The following is a 14,379-nucleotide window of genomic DNA, read 5'->3' as shown; positions in this document are numbered from 1 at the left end:
CTAGGGCTGCATGGAATCCACCTCAGGAAGAGGAGCGCACCTTGAGGTCTCGGCGCTGAGAACGGAGCCATTCCTGGATGAAGTCCTGAGGGTCCGTGCTAAAGCTGAGCATGAAATCCCTCTGGGTCTTCAGCTGGTTGATGGACTCAATGGTCTCATGGATCTGGAGAAAGGAGTACACATGTCAGACTGGCCCCCACTCTCAAGGAGTCCTGTTTCCAGGCCTCACCCCTAAGGACTCAGAGATCCTATCCCAAGGTGCTATGTGTACAGAAATGCCCAGCAGAGCCTGTCCACTCCCATCTTGGGTCCCATAGAAGGCTGGAGAGGCAGAGGGCCCACCTTGACATCGAGGGAGGCAATCTCCTGCTGATTGGTGGTAGAGGCCAGAAAATTGCTCATCTGGGCCTTGAGTGGGTCGTCTACCTCCACATCAATGTCGTAACATGCTGTCTTCTTCTGGTCGTTAGGGTCTACGCTGCAGGCAGGACACCAGCGGGAAGGGTAAGCACACGGCTATATCCATCCCACCCGCCTGGGCCAAACCTGCACACGCTTAAGGAGCAAGAAGCCAAACTTGCTGCTTCTCTTTGGCTTTTAGATCAAGCCAAAAGTAAATGGCTCTTAAAAGAGTCTTCCCATCCCCATTTCTTTTTTTTTTTTTTAATTTTTTTTTATTTATTTATGATAGTCACAGAGAGAAAGAGAGAGAGGCAGGCTCCATGCATCGGGAGCCCGATGTGAGATTCGATCCCGGGTCTCCAGGATCACGCCCTGGGTCAAAGGCAGGCGCCAAACCGCTGCGCCACCCAGGGATCCCCCCATCCCCATTTCTATTTACCTAATGACATGGTTGATGACAATGGGGTCTGGATGCTGCAGCAACCCAGCCAGCTTCATGGGAATCTCAGAGAAACGAAGTCGGCCACAACTGAAGATCTAGAGAGTACAGAGGTTTGGTGATGCCTCTGAGGGCACAGGAAGTGTGGAGAATGTGGCCAAAAACCAGCCTCGTGGGGCTTTGGTGCAGTGGGCAAAGCAGGGGCCTTGAGAATCGCAAGGAGGATGGCGGCCAGCTCACCTGGCGGAAGTAACGGTTGCAATTGATGTACTCGCGCTCGTGCCCATCCTGCAGTTGGTTGTGTTTGATATAAAGCCAAAGAGCCTGCATGATGGCCGCCCTTGTCTGTGTGTGCACCCCCAGCAGCCTTGCCAGTCGGGGGTCCAACTTGTACTGGGGAGGCTGGAAATGAACAGAGGAGAGTCAGGGGTGGGGCTGAGTTCTTATGAGAAACCAAAGTGGAAGGATTCACAATAGGAACCTGCCGCCCTCCCCCAGAGGACTCCCTGTGGCCCCAGACATTTGTCACCTGATGATCTAGCATGAGCAGGAGGGTGCACTTGACGTTGAGGTCTCCAGGCCGTTTGACCTGGAAGCCATCAGTCTCCTGGGTGGTGGGCATCCGGTGCCACTGGCAGGGAGGAGGGGAGCAGACCTCATCACTAAGGGAGTGGGCATGAGCATCCACGCTTGGCCCTCCAAGAGACCAAGGCCCACCCATGCTCCCCATGCCCCAGGGCCACTCTCACCTCCACCAGGTGGTTGTCAGGCCCATATAACTCTTTGTCCAGCTCAATGACGAGACTCTTAAAGAATGAAGAAAACTTCCTCTTCTGTTTGCTAGGCTGGGGAACGGTAACGGGCATGAGCTGGGGCTGCTAGGCTCTCAAACCTAAGCTAAGCTAAGCCCCCCGCAAAGAGTACCACTTCACCCCTGACACTCAGGGGTACTGAAGACTTGGACCCTGGAGAAAGTGATGAGACGAGGCAGAGTGAGGGCCTGGAGGCCTGGAAGGGCTCTGCGCACAGCAGCCCACAGGGACTGAGAGACGGGTACCCCTCCCTCCAGACACCTCACTGCCGGCAGGGTAACTACTGTCACAGCCGTGCACGTCAGCCTCCAACCTCTGACGGCCCAGAGCTGACCCCTGCAGCAGAGCCCTCTCCCTCAGGCAGGACCTCTCCAAAGTGCCCAAGTGTCTGGCCCCAGTCTTAAGCCCCCACAGGCCACCTCTCCTCCAGACGCCACATTTCCCAACTCACATCATCCAGCAGTTTTCCCTCCACTCGGAGTTCCCAGGAAGCCACCTTGTCCCCTGCAGGGGTTCCCCCAGGGGGCCCCGCGGTGCCCGCAGTATCGCCTTCTGCCTTGCTGGGGCTGAACGTATTGGAAATATAGATGCGCAGCTTTCGTTTTTGCTAGAGCGAGAAAGACAGCCAGCTAGCAGTGGGCCAACATGCTGGGACACAGTGCTACCCGATGTTTCTGTCTGGACTCATTCAGCATGGATACTGCCTGTGGATGAGGGGCCAGGCATCTTGCTAGGCACTGGAAACCAGGAGTCAGAAATCCCAGGCCCAGACTTTAAGGAACTCACAGTCCTGGGGGAGGCAGATGGGACTTCCGAATTCCAGCACAGTGGGATCGGTGGGGTGACAGGGACATACAGGGTTTTATCGGGCAAATCAGAAGCTTCCAGCTCACACTTTAAACACAACTCAGTCATCAGGCCCCAAAGTAACCTTGTCTCTGGAAAGCTTTCATTACTCAGGGGACTGTTTTAGAGTATTATTTTTTAAAAGGAGTGGGGAGGTGTGGGAGGAGACTGGAATTACCCTTATCTACCCTCTAGTCTTGCCCTGCAAACTTCTGACCACAATCCATAAGAATCACGCTTTCAATCATGATCAAGGATCCACATACATACACAAATATCTGAAACAAAATGTTATGAAATGATATTTTCTGAGACGCTTGGGTGGCTCAGCGGTTGAGCATCTGCCTTTGGCTCAGAGCATGATCCCCGAGTTCTGGGATTGAGTCCCACGTCAGACTTCCTGCATGGAGCCTGCTTATCCCTCTGCCTATGTCTCTGCCTCTCTTTCTGTCTCTCGTGAATAAATAAAATCTTAAAAAAAAAAATGACATTTTCACCACTATGGTAAGTACTATACTACTGTGAAGTATTAGAACTTCTACTTTTTTAAGATTTTATTTATTTGTTCACGGGAGAGAGAGAGAGAAAGAGAGAGAGAGCGAGGCAGAGACACAGGCAGAGGAAGAAGCAGGCTCCATGCAGGGAGCCGGATGCAGGACTCGATCCCGGGTCTCCATGATCACGCCCTGGGGCTAAAGGCGGTGCTAAACTGCTGAGCCACCCAAGCTGCCCTAGAACTTCTATTTTGTATTTTGTTAAAAACATGCTGGTCCCACCACATGAAATTGAGTTCATGCTTCACTAATGGGCTGCATCCGGCAGTGCAAGAAATCACAGCCCCATGCTTGGCCTCTGGCAATCAAGGCCAAGGAGAGGCAGAGAAGTCTGAGGGCCAAGGACTGGCCAGGGCTGCACACGCACCGTCAGAGGCTTTTTGATGGCCTCTTGGATCTCCATCCGCTTTCGGGCAATGGTCTGGTCCAGCTTCCGCTCAAAAGCCAAGAGATCCATGTACGCCTGAGACTCTGGGACAAGCTCCCGAATCTGGAGGAAGGAAGGAATTTGGCTTGTTTAAGCAGCAGCTCTGGCTCCCTGCTCGCCCATCCCAGGATTGGGGGAGCTTGATAGCACCCACAGTCTGCCAGCCACTGGGCAGGCCTCGTCGGCCCCCGCCCAACATACTCACTCGCTGAGGTAGAACCTTATCTGCCATCTTCCTCCTCTTTAGCCTAGGGAGGACAAAAACTCGTTTAAGACCTCATTGGTCCAAACACACCTCCCCCCACCCACCCTTCCAGCCCCTGGGTTCCTCCCCAGGAAGAGCCAGGAGTCTTCCTCAGTTATCAGAGCTCTTAGGGCAGAAGGAACTGCTCTGCTACCACTAGAGCTGAGCTGGGTAGAGAGAGGAGAAACAGGATGGTCTTACCCCCGGCGCTGGGCGGGCATTGGGGGCTGGGCCTGGGGCACCAGCAGGCGTTTTCGGAATGGGTCCATCATGGTGGGTGGCATGCCAGGTCGAAGTGGAGCAGCTGTGCCAAATGGGGAGCCGGCGGGGGGTCCCACCTGCAAGCCAGCCATGGGCATCCGGCTCCCCGGTGACATACCAGGCCGCTGGGGGAAGCAAACCAAAGGGGGCGCATAGGTCAGCGGCAGGGCACCCCGGGGCCCACAGCCCATTCTCTCCATCCTTCTCTTGGGCCCGGGGCTGGCCCACAGCAGCACACTGTGGAGCTCAAGTGGGAGGGCTGGGAACAAAGGAGAGCAGGTGCTGGAGGGCAGAAATGTAAACCACACCTGCCCTGCCCCCGCCCCCCCACCCGGGCATCGCTGGCAGCCAATGAGGCCTGCCCGCACCCAGGGGTGGGAGGAGAGTCCTGCCGAGAGGGAAGGGCCTGTCACCACCCTCCAGCCCCCTGGGGCCGTACCCTGCTCCCGGGACCAGCCGGCAGTGGCAGTGAGGCTCTACAGCCAGTCCCCACGCCCTCAGACGGCACCGCAGGCCTTTTCCTTCCCAGTTTGAGAGAAAAGCATGGCGTGGGGCAGTGTCCCAGCCAGGTGGAGGCTGTGGTGTGACATGAACAGGCACAACCCCAGCCTCCATCCCCTGGCACCAGCACAGTGGTGTGACCACGGGGAGGACAGCCGTCCACAGGGCTGGCAAGCCTACCCCAGGTGAGCAAGCTCCAGCAGGAAGGCTTGGAGCACGTCCCAGCTGGAGGGGGTGGCCTCAGGCGGAGCACAGAGACCATCTGGTCACCATATGGCCCCTACTTAGAGCCCAGAACCGGACCCTTCTCTCTAGCTCTGGGCTGCCCTGCTCCCTACCCCAACACGGAAGACCCCAAGAGGAGAGCTGGGGCTCCGGGGTGGCCTGTGGGAGAGCAGCTGGCCCCTGGACCCTGTGGTCTACGCACCACCTGGCAGCTGAGGCTGCTGGGCTTTAACCCAGCCCCACAACCTCAAACTGGAGAATGGAGAGATTATCCTGGGATAAGAGATCACTCATTGGGCCACCAGGAATCTGGGTGACAAAAACGGCTTCTGTAGAAGCCCGCAGAAGGATTTCCCATCCAAACCCAGCTCCCCAACATTTCTGGGAGTAACCCCGGCCCTCAGCCCCCCTCTCCACAGCTGCTGCCGGCAAGGCCTGTTTGGCAGCTCTGCCTTGCACACACTGTCCCTGGCAGTTTCACAGGGCTGGCCCCAGGGCCCAGATTATGCAAGCGGCACAACTACCCAACCAAGCCAGGCTGGGTGTGGAATTGCACCAAATCAGAGGACCCCCCCTGTATCACACACCCTCCCACCCAGTATCATGGAGATGAGATTCTTCCCCCACTTTCTCATCTAGCACTGAACTCATGTTCTCGGCACAGAGGGTCAGACTCTTGACCAGAGGCAGAGATGGAGAAAAATAACCAGAGATGGAGGGAAGGGCAAAGAAGAGCAGGTGGGAGGAGGAGTTAAACATGGGCCGGGGGGGGGGGGGGGGGGGGGGGGCTCGGGAGTCCTGCCACAACTTCTCCTCATCACGAAAAGATTCATCTGAGCTGTTCAAAGGTGAAAGCCTGTTTCTCAGCCTTAATGAGCCATGGCCAGAGATTACAGAAAAAACCTCTAGTGTGGCCACAGTTGTAAGCCCAGGCTCCAGACATCCTAGACACATTTTCCCCACCCCAAGCCAGAGGAGGAGCAACAGAAGCAGTGGGGTCTGCAGAGAGGAAGCCAGGGCCCTGTGGTCCCTGGGAAGCCATGCACTGGGGTGTACACAAAACCTCCCGGCACTACCCGTCCCTCCCAGGCAGGTGCTCCGGCAGCAGGAAGCCCCAAGTCAAGGCGGCAGGGGGTGGAAAAGGCTCCTCCCAGACATCTGCTCTAGACTTCCCAGGCACACAGCCCCCCCTAGGCTTGCCAGGGCCCCAGGCTTCTCCCAAGAGAGAAAAGGGGCCCGGGGGTGGGGGGGTACTTACAGCTCATGAAGTCGTAGCTTGGTCTTGCCAAGCTCCACACCTGCTCTTTGGAGCACCAGTTAACTCCTCTTCAAGATTAAAAAAAGGAAAAAACAAAACACCCCAAAACAAATCCCAGTCAGGCCACTCAAGGCTCTGTAAGTCCCTGCCTGCAGTAAAGCTCAAGCTAGGAAGTGTGTGACAATGTCCTCTCCCTTGCCCGGCAGCAGCCCATGTCCTAAGTGTGACTCTACCTCCACTGCCCAGGACAGCAGGGCACGTGGCTGGGCCTAATGCTGCACCTCCAGAGAGCACGCAGCACCCTGCCTCAAAGCCTGTGGCCCTGGCGCCCCTGGTGGCCCAGGCCTAAGAGAAGGGAACATACCCCTCCATAAGCAGAAAATATTTTGAACTCTGGAGTGAACCCAACAATCTGGGTTTCTTTGGGTTTTGTTTTGTCTTTCTTTTTTTTTTTTTTTTTTAAGATTTTATTTATTTATTCATGAGAGGCAGAGACACAGGCAGAGGGAGAAGCAGGCTCCTTGCCGGGAGCCCGACATGGGACTCGATCTTGGGTCCCCAGGATCAGGCACTGGGCTGAAGGCGGCACTAAACCACTGAGCCACCCAAACTGCCCCATTTCTTGTTTTCCTTAAGCTCTTCTGTCGAGTATGATCCACAGCTAGATCCACTGTGTGGAGGGAGGTGGGTCATCACTTCCCCTCTTTCCATAGGTTCCCTAACTTACCCCACTTGGCCTGGAAAGCCTTGCTCTTCTAGCTCACTTCATGTACCCTAACAGACAGGACCCCCTTTGCTCCTCTGAAGTCCCATCTCCTGGAAGTCACACAACTGGACTTGGAAAGAGGCCAAGCACAATCTTACTCGAACTTAGCCAGGGTGAACTGGGTCTTCCCTCTCCCCTTGGATCCTCTACTGTCCCTTCCTGGAGGAGGAGGAAGAGGTTATGAAAAGCTGGTGGGACAGGAAGCTTGCAGAAGCAGAAGCTCAGTGCCTACCCTTTAGTCCCCAACCCTAGCAGCCTGGGGCTCCCCAGCCAGTCAGCTGGACCTTGCCACTGGCCCAAGGCCACTCCCTACATAGGGCTGTGGAACCCATTCTCCAGGGGCTTTCCCCAGGCCACACTGCTCACAGCTTTTGAACAAAGGCAACTGGAGAGGCTCCTATCTCTTCTCAGACCAAAGGCCCAGAGAGACTCCAAGGCCTGTGCTCAGCTAGCCGGCCCAGGGGCTGTAATGACTCATGTCGAGACCCCTCAGCATCAGCTTGGACCCATGAATCCCCAAGTGGGAAAGCAAGATGGGAAAGATGGGAGTCACTGGCATTATCTCTGTCAGTACCCAGATATTTTGTTTTCTTTACAGAGAGGAGGGGGGATGAAGAGTAAGTGGGAAAAATCAGGGTCCCCAGTTAGGCGTCTCTTTAGAAAGTAAGGGCCCAGGGCTCTGAGGGGGGCGGCGAGGGAGATAAGCATATCCTATCCTATGAGGATCCATTTGTGGAGCCTCTACCTGGAGACCAGAGAGTCAACCCCAGCTTCCTTGGGAGATTAGCAAAGAAGCCAGTGCCAAACGCTGGGGCACACGGGTTGGTTGGGATATGACATTGCTAGAACCTAAAGGCTAAATAAGAGTGCAGAGAGAGTGCAAAAAAGGATGGGCACAATTCCCAAGCATTCTGGGGCAACCAGAAACAATGGACTGGAGAGGGGGGTACTGATGAGCCCCACCAGCAGGGTCAGGCCCTAAGGATGGAGTCTCTACCTCTCCTCGGCCTTTGAAGCTGCAACCTGAGACGCGCTCTCTTGGAAGCCAAACTCCAAAGGGGTCAGGACAGAACTCTTTGAAGCAACTCTCACAGACAGGCTCCTCCAGCCCCAGACCAGCAGGGCTCAGTGGAGCCTCTCTGCTCCTGCACACTAACCAACTCCTGGACACTAGGACACCAGGCAGAAAGCCAAAAGGAGAGTCGGCCCAGAACGGGCTGGGCTTTCCGCCTGCCTCAGGCCTGGCCACCACCAGCTCTGGTCGAACCCGGAGCCACCCCACGGGAGAGCTCCTGGGCCTGACCTGGAGCAGACCCTGCCCGGCACAGGCTGGGGTCCCCTTGCTCCGTTCTCCACCTCCCGGGCCGCGGGGAGCCAGGCCCTTCTTCCTCCCCATCAGCAGCTGGGAGCCATCTCAGACACGCTAGAACTCTGCCAGTTCCCAACTAGAAGAAAAAAAAAAAAAAAAAAGCCCAGCGCAGACTTGGAGTGGGACCAAGGCCAAGGCAGGGTAACCCTGGTTTCTCCGTGAGGGCCCTTTTGCAAAACTTTCCCAGCACTTCCCCGAGCCCCCTTCCCTAGGACCTACACTAGACTTCTCGGTCCGCTCGCCCACAGCTCCCGGGCTCCGGTTCCTCCATCTCTCACTCAGAATCCCCGTTCCAAGAAAACCTCCAGACCCTCCCAACCGCCCCCAACCCTCCAGCCCAGGCTCGCTCTGACCCTCTCCCCGAGCTGCCCCGCCGCCCGGCCTTGCCCTGCACCCCGTCCCGCGCACTCCGCACGCCGGGCCCCCGTGCCCCGCCCGGGGGCTGCCCCGCGGCCCCGACTCCAGCCCCCATCGCCCCATCGCCCCGGGCGACCTCGCGGCGCCACCCGCCCGCCCGGCCGCGCTGCTCACCTGGTACTGCGCCGCGGGGCCCGCGGGGCCCATGGGGCGGAAGGCGGCGGCCCCGGGGCCCCCCACGCCGCCAGCCGGCCCTGGCCCCCTGAGCGCCGGTCCCGGCAGCATGCCGGGTCCCGCGGGCGGAGGCGGCGCTCCCAGGGCCGCGGCAACGGCGCCGCCACCAGGACTCAGCGGAGGCAGCGGGAACCCGCCCGCGCCACGGCCCGACATCGCTCCGTCCCGTCCGGCGGTGTCGCGATCCGGGCTCCGGGCTCCGTGTCGAGTCCGCTCCGCGATCCGTGCTCCGGGACTTCCCGATCTAAATTCCGGGTTCTGGGGCTTGTTGATCCGGGTTCCGGGATTTCCCAATCCAAGTTCTCAAGTTCCTCCTCGCAGACCCGGTTTGGGGCAGGGCCGATCCTGATTCCGGTCCTGCCCGGGCAATTCCGGATCCGGGATCTGCTGCACGCCCGCCTGACGCTCGCGGCCTCCGGAGGTTTGGCCGCCGGAGTCCAGTTACCCGGAGGCGGCAACTAACTCCCAGCCCCGCCCAAACAAGCCCGGCGCTAGGCCCCGCCTAGAACCTGCAGTCCAATGCCACGGTGCCGCTCAAATCCCGCCCCTCGCGAGACCCGCCCCCAGCAAGCACCGCCCCTAACCGCCAGCCGCCCCCCCCCCCGGCCACGCCCCCACGCCTCAGGCCCGCCCTTGACCGGAGGGGCGGAGGCGGAAAGCTGCGCAGGAAGCGCTGTGCAAGGCGCGGGGTCAGAGGTTGAAGGTCACCTAAGGGCTTCAACAGAGAATGCGTGGGGAGTTGCTGATCTCTGCCCCGTGGAGCCCGCCCCCCGAGGTTCCCAGTTACACTCCCTGAAAATAGTTGACTTAAGTCGCTTTTCTATGTTTTAGGCAGTAAAAATTCAGCTTAGAGCTGTTTCCTGAGGCAGAAGAGCCACCAGCTTCACTTTGTTTAATAGCCCATCCTGCTGGCTCAGAGCTGCCAAGGGACGTCAGCTGCCCCAGACCCAGTCCAGCTGTGTGACGGGCTGACTTGGCCCTGCGCCGAGCTCTTATCGCATATTTTTAACGTGGCTCTGCCTCACTTTAAAGAAGCCTAGTACTTTACTCCACAGGAAATGTTTCTAGGGGGAGGAATTTTGCCTTGTGAGAAAACTCCCTGCAGTTAAATAAGGTCTTTCTCCAGGATTTATAGTACTTAATTGGAAAAAAAATTCAATACCTTTTCAGAAACCACTATCCTGTGTCATAAGGTATTCAAAATAAAGCCCTTCAGCTGTGTTAGCCTACATGCTGGTCATCTGGGGTTTCCTCCCCCTGATACAGGCCAGTGCTTCTTAAACTTTAATAAGCACAAGAAACATCTGGGGCTTTTGGGCAGCCCGGGTGGCTCAGTGGTTTAGCGCTGCCTTCAGCCCAGGGCATGATCCTGGAGTTCTGGGATCGAGTCCCATTCGGGCTCCCTGCATGGAGCCTGCTTCTCCCTCTGCCTGTGTCTCTGTCTCTTTCTCTCTCTCATGAATAAATAAAATCTTAAAAAAAAAAAAAAAAAGAAAGAAACATCTGGGGCTTTGGTTTAAAATGCAGATTATGATTCAGTATGCCTGGGGTTTGGGGTAAGGCTCAAGCTTCTGCATTTCTTTTATTTATTTATTTAAATTAAAGTTAGTTAACATATAGTGTATTATTAGGTTCAAGGTAGAGTTTAGTGATTCATCAATTGCACATAACATCCAGTGCTCATTACATCAAGTGCCCTCCTTAATGCCCATCACCCAGTCACCCCGTCCAAGCACCTCCCCTCCAGCAACTCTGTTCTCTAGAGCCAAGAATCTCTTATGGTTTGCCTATTTTCATCTTATTTTTCCTTCTCTCCTCCTGTGTTCATCTGTTTTGTTCCTTAAATTCCACATGAATGAAATACGATTTTTGTCTTTCTCTTACTTCGCTCAGCATAATACACTCTAGTTCCATCCACATCATTGCAAATGGCAAGAGTTCATTCTTGATGGTTGAGTAATATTCTATTTGAGATACACAGATATACAGATAAAATCTTCTTTATCCATTCATCCCTCGATGGACATCTGGCTCTTTCCATATTTTGGTAATTGTGGACTCTGTTGCTATAAACATTGGGGTGCATGTGCCCCTTCAAATCACATTTTTGTGTGTACTTTGGATAAATATCTAGTAGTGCAACTGCTTCTGCATTTCTAACAAGCTCCAAAGCAATGCTGTTGCTTCTCAAGACAACAATTTTGAGTAGCCAAGATAGATTTTCACTATGTAATTTCTCGTTGCTTTCATCTCTAACCAAGTCTTGCACTGCAGCACCCCAGATCCTGTTTATAGTACAGTCCTCCAATCCTTTTAGAAATCAGGTCTGCTCACCTGTACTTCCCGGTATCTTTCCTCCAGAGATGAACTCTGCTCTGCTGCTGCTTTGCTGCTCCTTGATCTTGTCTTCTCAGAGATCACTCTCTCTTTCTGCCTAAAAGTGGGTTGCCTGCCAGTCTGAGAACAGGCCACTGGAATTATTACAGTCACTAAGCCAGGGCCCCTTCCCACCCCTGTAAAGTAGGTAAAGAATTAATGATAATGCAATTAATGACCATTTCAAGACGTTCAGAGAGCAAGTCTTTTTTTTTTTTTAATTTATGATAGTCACACAGAGAGAGAGAGAGAGGGCAGAGACATAGGCAGAGGGAGAAGCAGGCTCCATGCACCGGGAGCCTGACGTGGGATTCGATCCCGGGTCTCCAGGATCGCGCCCTGGTCCAAAGGCAGGCGCCAAACCGCTGCGCCACCCAGGGATCCCATTTCAAGACGTTCAAGTTCCTAGAGCAACTCTAGTTCTAGAGGAAGCAGTCGGGGCAAATCCCCTGGGGAGCTATTCCAAAATATCCCTGCCAGCCACCCCTATACAACGCGCGCGCGCACACACACACACTAAAATGGGTTCCAATGTTATATTTTAAGAATAAGCCTCCTAGTATTGTACACCTGAAACTAATATAACACCATATGTTAATTATACTACAATTAAAATGTTTTAAAAATAACAGAATAAGCCTCCCAGGTAATTCTGATACAACCTACCTTATAGAAAACCTTTACTCTAGAAAATAGACACGCTAATACGTACATTTTAAGGAAAGATAAAACAGTTAAATGTAACTCAGGTCCTCTTTATCCCTTGCTTAAATCCCTCTCCAGCTTCCCATTGTTCTTAGATTGAATGTCATACTCCCTTTTCATGACATGTAAGTTTTTGCAGGAACTGGCTCCTGCTTCTCTCCTTGGGCTCATTTTAAAATCACTGCGTTTGGTTCTCTAAGAGTCAGTCCAGAGGTCCTCCTGGCAATTTCTCAAACTGCTAAGCCCCTTCCAACCTCAGAGCTTCTCTACTTCCAGCTCTTTCTTAGCTTTTCCACCCCCTACTCTTACTTTATTTCCCACCAAGTGATTATTACAATTATGTAATTGCTTGTTTATATGTGAATTGTTTACTGTCTGATCTGGCTCCTTCACTAAAATACAAGTTCTATGAAGGCAAGAACTCTTTCTCTTTTTATTTTTTTCTATTTAGGTGAGATATATATAATGTAAAACCATCTTAAAGCAATCAATTCATTGGCATTTAGTACATTCACAGTGTTGTACAGCCACCACCTCTACCTGGTTCTAAAACATTTTCATCATCCCAAAAGAAAATTCCATACCTGTTAGGCAGTTGCTTCTCATTCACCCCTTCTCCTATTCCCTGGTACCCACCAATCTGCATTCTGTCTCTACAAGTTTACCTATTCTGAGTATTTCATATAAATGGAATCATATAACATGTGACTTTTGTGTCTGGATTTGTTCATTTAGCATAATGTTTTCAAGGTTTATGCATGTTGTAGTGTGGACCAGTATTTCATTTCTTTTTATGGCTGAATAATATATCATTGTATGGATATGCTACAATTTGCTTACCTATTTATCTGTTGATAAACATTTAGGTTGTTTTCATCTCTTATTGTGAGTAGTGCTGCCATGAATGTGTGTGTACATATGTTTGTTTAAATACCTGTGTTCAATTATTTGGGGTATATTGTGTTGTTCTTAATCACTGTCATAACCTACTTGATAAATGTGTTTGAATAAGTGAACGATCTTTAAGTGTAGAGAGAATGATAAATAATATAAGCAATGAGTTAATTGCTATGATAAAATATCCTCAAGGTATTAGGGGGGAATAGAGATATCTAGGGATAAAGATTTCCTATATAGTAGGCAAGTGAACAGGTAACACTTTAAGCATTTACACATGTGTAACCTCTTGATCCCTCACAATGCATATGAGGTAAATACTAATTTTTACCTCTATTTTAGAAATCAAGGCAGAGAGATTCACTTACTCTCACTGTGATAGTGCTAGGATTCAAACCTGGTTCTGATCTGGCTCTGGAATCCACAATCCAGGCACTTAACCACTATATAAGCCTTCTTGTTTATTGCTATTATTTCTCTATTACCTCTGGTCTGTTATTACTTACAAAAAAAGTTTTCAAACTAAAAATCAAGTTCTGTGGGGACTCAGAGAAAAGGAGGTTAACTGGTAGAACCCGATTAATTAGAAAGGTTTCCTAGAGGGGTGCATGGGTGGCTCAGTTAGTTGAGTGTCGGACTCTTGATTTCAGCTCAGGTCATGATCTCGGTATGGAGATGGAGCCCCAGGTCAGGCTCCAAGCTCAGCAGGGAGTCTGCTTGAGATTTTCTCTCTCACTCTGCCTCTGCCACTCCCCTCATGCTCTCTCCCTCTCTCTCAAAAATAAAATAAATAAAATCTTTTTAAAAAAAGGTTTCCTGCACCATTTCAATTTGAAGGAGATACCACTGGTGGTCACCCAATAGGCAAATGGGATTTGATATATCACTAGGGGCAATTCAAGACCTTGTAAAAGAGAACACTGAGTTAATGCTCAAAAATCAAAAGAGATGGGGGAGGGGAAGCCATTCTCACTGCCACCCTCACAGGACCCAACAGTGTAGCTAATTACAGGACCTGAAGTCACGGAGGGAACATTCCCACGCCTTTATTCCCTTGACTTGGAATGCATTTTTCTCTTCCTCTTTTTGTCCCTTGATATTTATTCTGCTTACTGACCATTTTTCACAATTTTATTCTGAAACATTCTATGGTCTCAAAAGAAGGAGTTTCCTATAACCTCTGACCCTGTTGCATCTACAGACACTCTGAGACTTAATGGTACTAAAGTATTTATCAAAGTATTTAAAAAGTACTTAATAAACCTGAGCCAAAGGGACAATCCCCAGTGTGAGCTCTATGCTTCCTCATCCAGCTGTTTGGTGGGCAAAGTAGCTCCTAAAGAATTCCTAGAAGAAAGGCCCTTGGAACAAGATGACCCAGTACTTCCCCTAGAGCAGGCCAGGAAAGGATCACTGCTCAGTATGATGGCCCTCAGTAGGCTGGAATTTCCGAAGAAGCAATGTGGACTGTCAGATTATGGTGGGAAACATTTACCACAATGGTGGCACTGCCGGGGCTGTACCAGGAGCCTGTCCTAGGTGGAACCCCAAGCAGCTGACACATCCATCTTCCACACAGATTTGGTGGTGAGACAGGCCTGGGGCACTGCCCAGTCAGAGCAGCAGAAGGCCCAGATGGCAAAGCAGCAGATGCTGTATTCACCATTTGAGAAGCACTTATTGAGCAGCTTCTATGTGCCTGTTCC

General features: G+C 52.4%; 1 protein-coding gene across 4 annotated transcripts in view; it reads right to left on the bottom strand.

Annotated features, from left to right (window-relative positions):
• SMARCD2 (SWI/SNF related BAF chromatin remodeling complex subunit D2) overlaps positions 1 to 14,379 on the bottom strand; it is a 36,461-nt gene that overhangs the window by 1,213 nt on the left and 20,869 nt on the right. For 2 of the 4 annotated variants that reach the window (XM_077853834.1, XM_077853833.1), the window contains exons 2-11: positions 3,926 to 4,110; positions 3,686 to 3,728; positions 3,421 to 3,543; positions 2,105 to 2,260; positions 1,591 to 1,686; positions 1,371 to 1,472; positions 1,082 to 1,243; positions 842 to 939; positions 343 to 478; positions 41 to 163 (exon numbers count right to left, since the gene is read on the bottom strand). In XM_077853834.1, coding sequence (XP_077709960.1) covers positions 41 to 163; positions 343 to 478; positions 842 to 939; positions 1,082 to 1,243; positions 1,371 to 1,472; positions 1,591 to 1,686; positions 2,105 to 2,260; positions 3,421 to 3,543; positions 3,686 to 3,728; positions 3,926 to 4,101 — 1,215 coding nt within the window. In that variant the 5' untranslated portion in view covers positions 4,102 to 4,110. Of the gene's footprint in view, positions 1 to 40; positions 164 to 342; positions 479 to 841; positions 940 to 1,081; positions 1,244 to 1,370; positions 1,473 to 1,590; positions 1,687 to 2,104; positions 2,261 to 3,420; positions 3,544 to 3,685; positions 3,729 to 3,925; positions 4,111 to 5,969; positions 6,171 to 8,635; positions 9,152 to 14,379 lie in introns of those variants that run through there. The other 2 variants (XM_077853832.1, XM_077853835.1) reach the window with 2 other exon arrangements.

The sequence above is a fragment of the Canis aureus genome, chromosome 16 (assembly GCF_053574225.1).
Source record: "Canis aureus isolate CA01 chromosome 16, VMU_Caureus_v.1.0, whole genome shotgun sequence".
In the NCBI taxonomy this organism is placed as follows: domain Eukaryota; kingdom Metazoa; phylum Chordata; class Mammalia; order Carnivora; family Canidae; genus Canis; species Canis aureus.
Note: the sequence above shows the minus strand (reverse complement) of the source record. Positions and strands in the feature narration are given on the sequence as shown.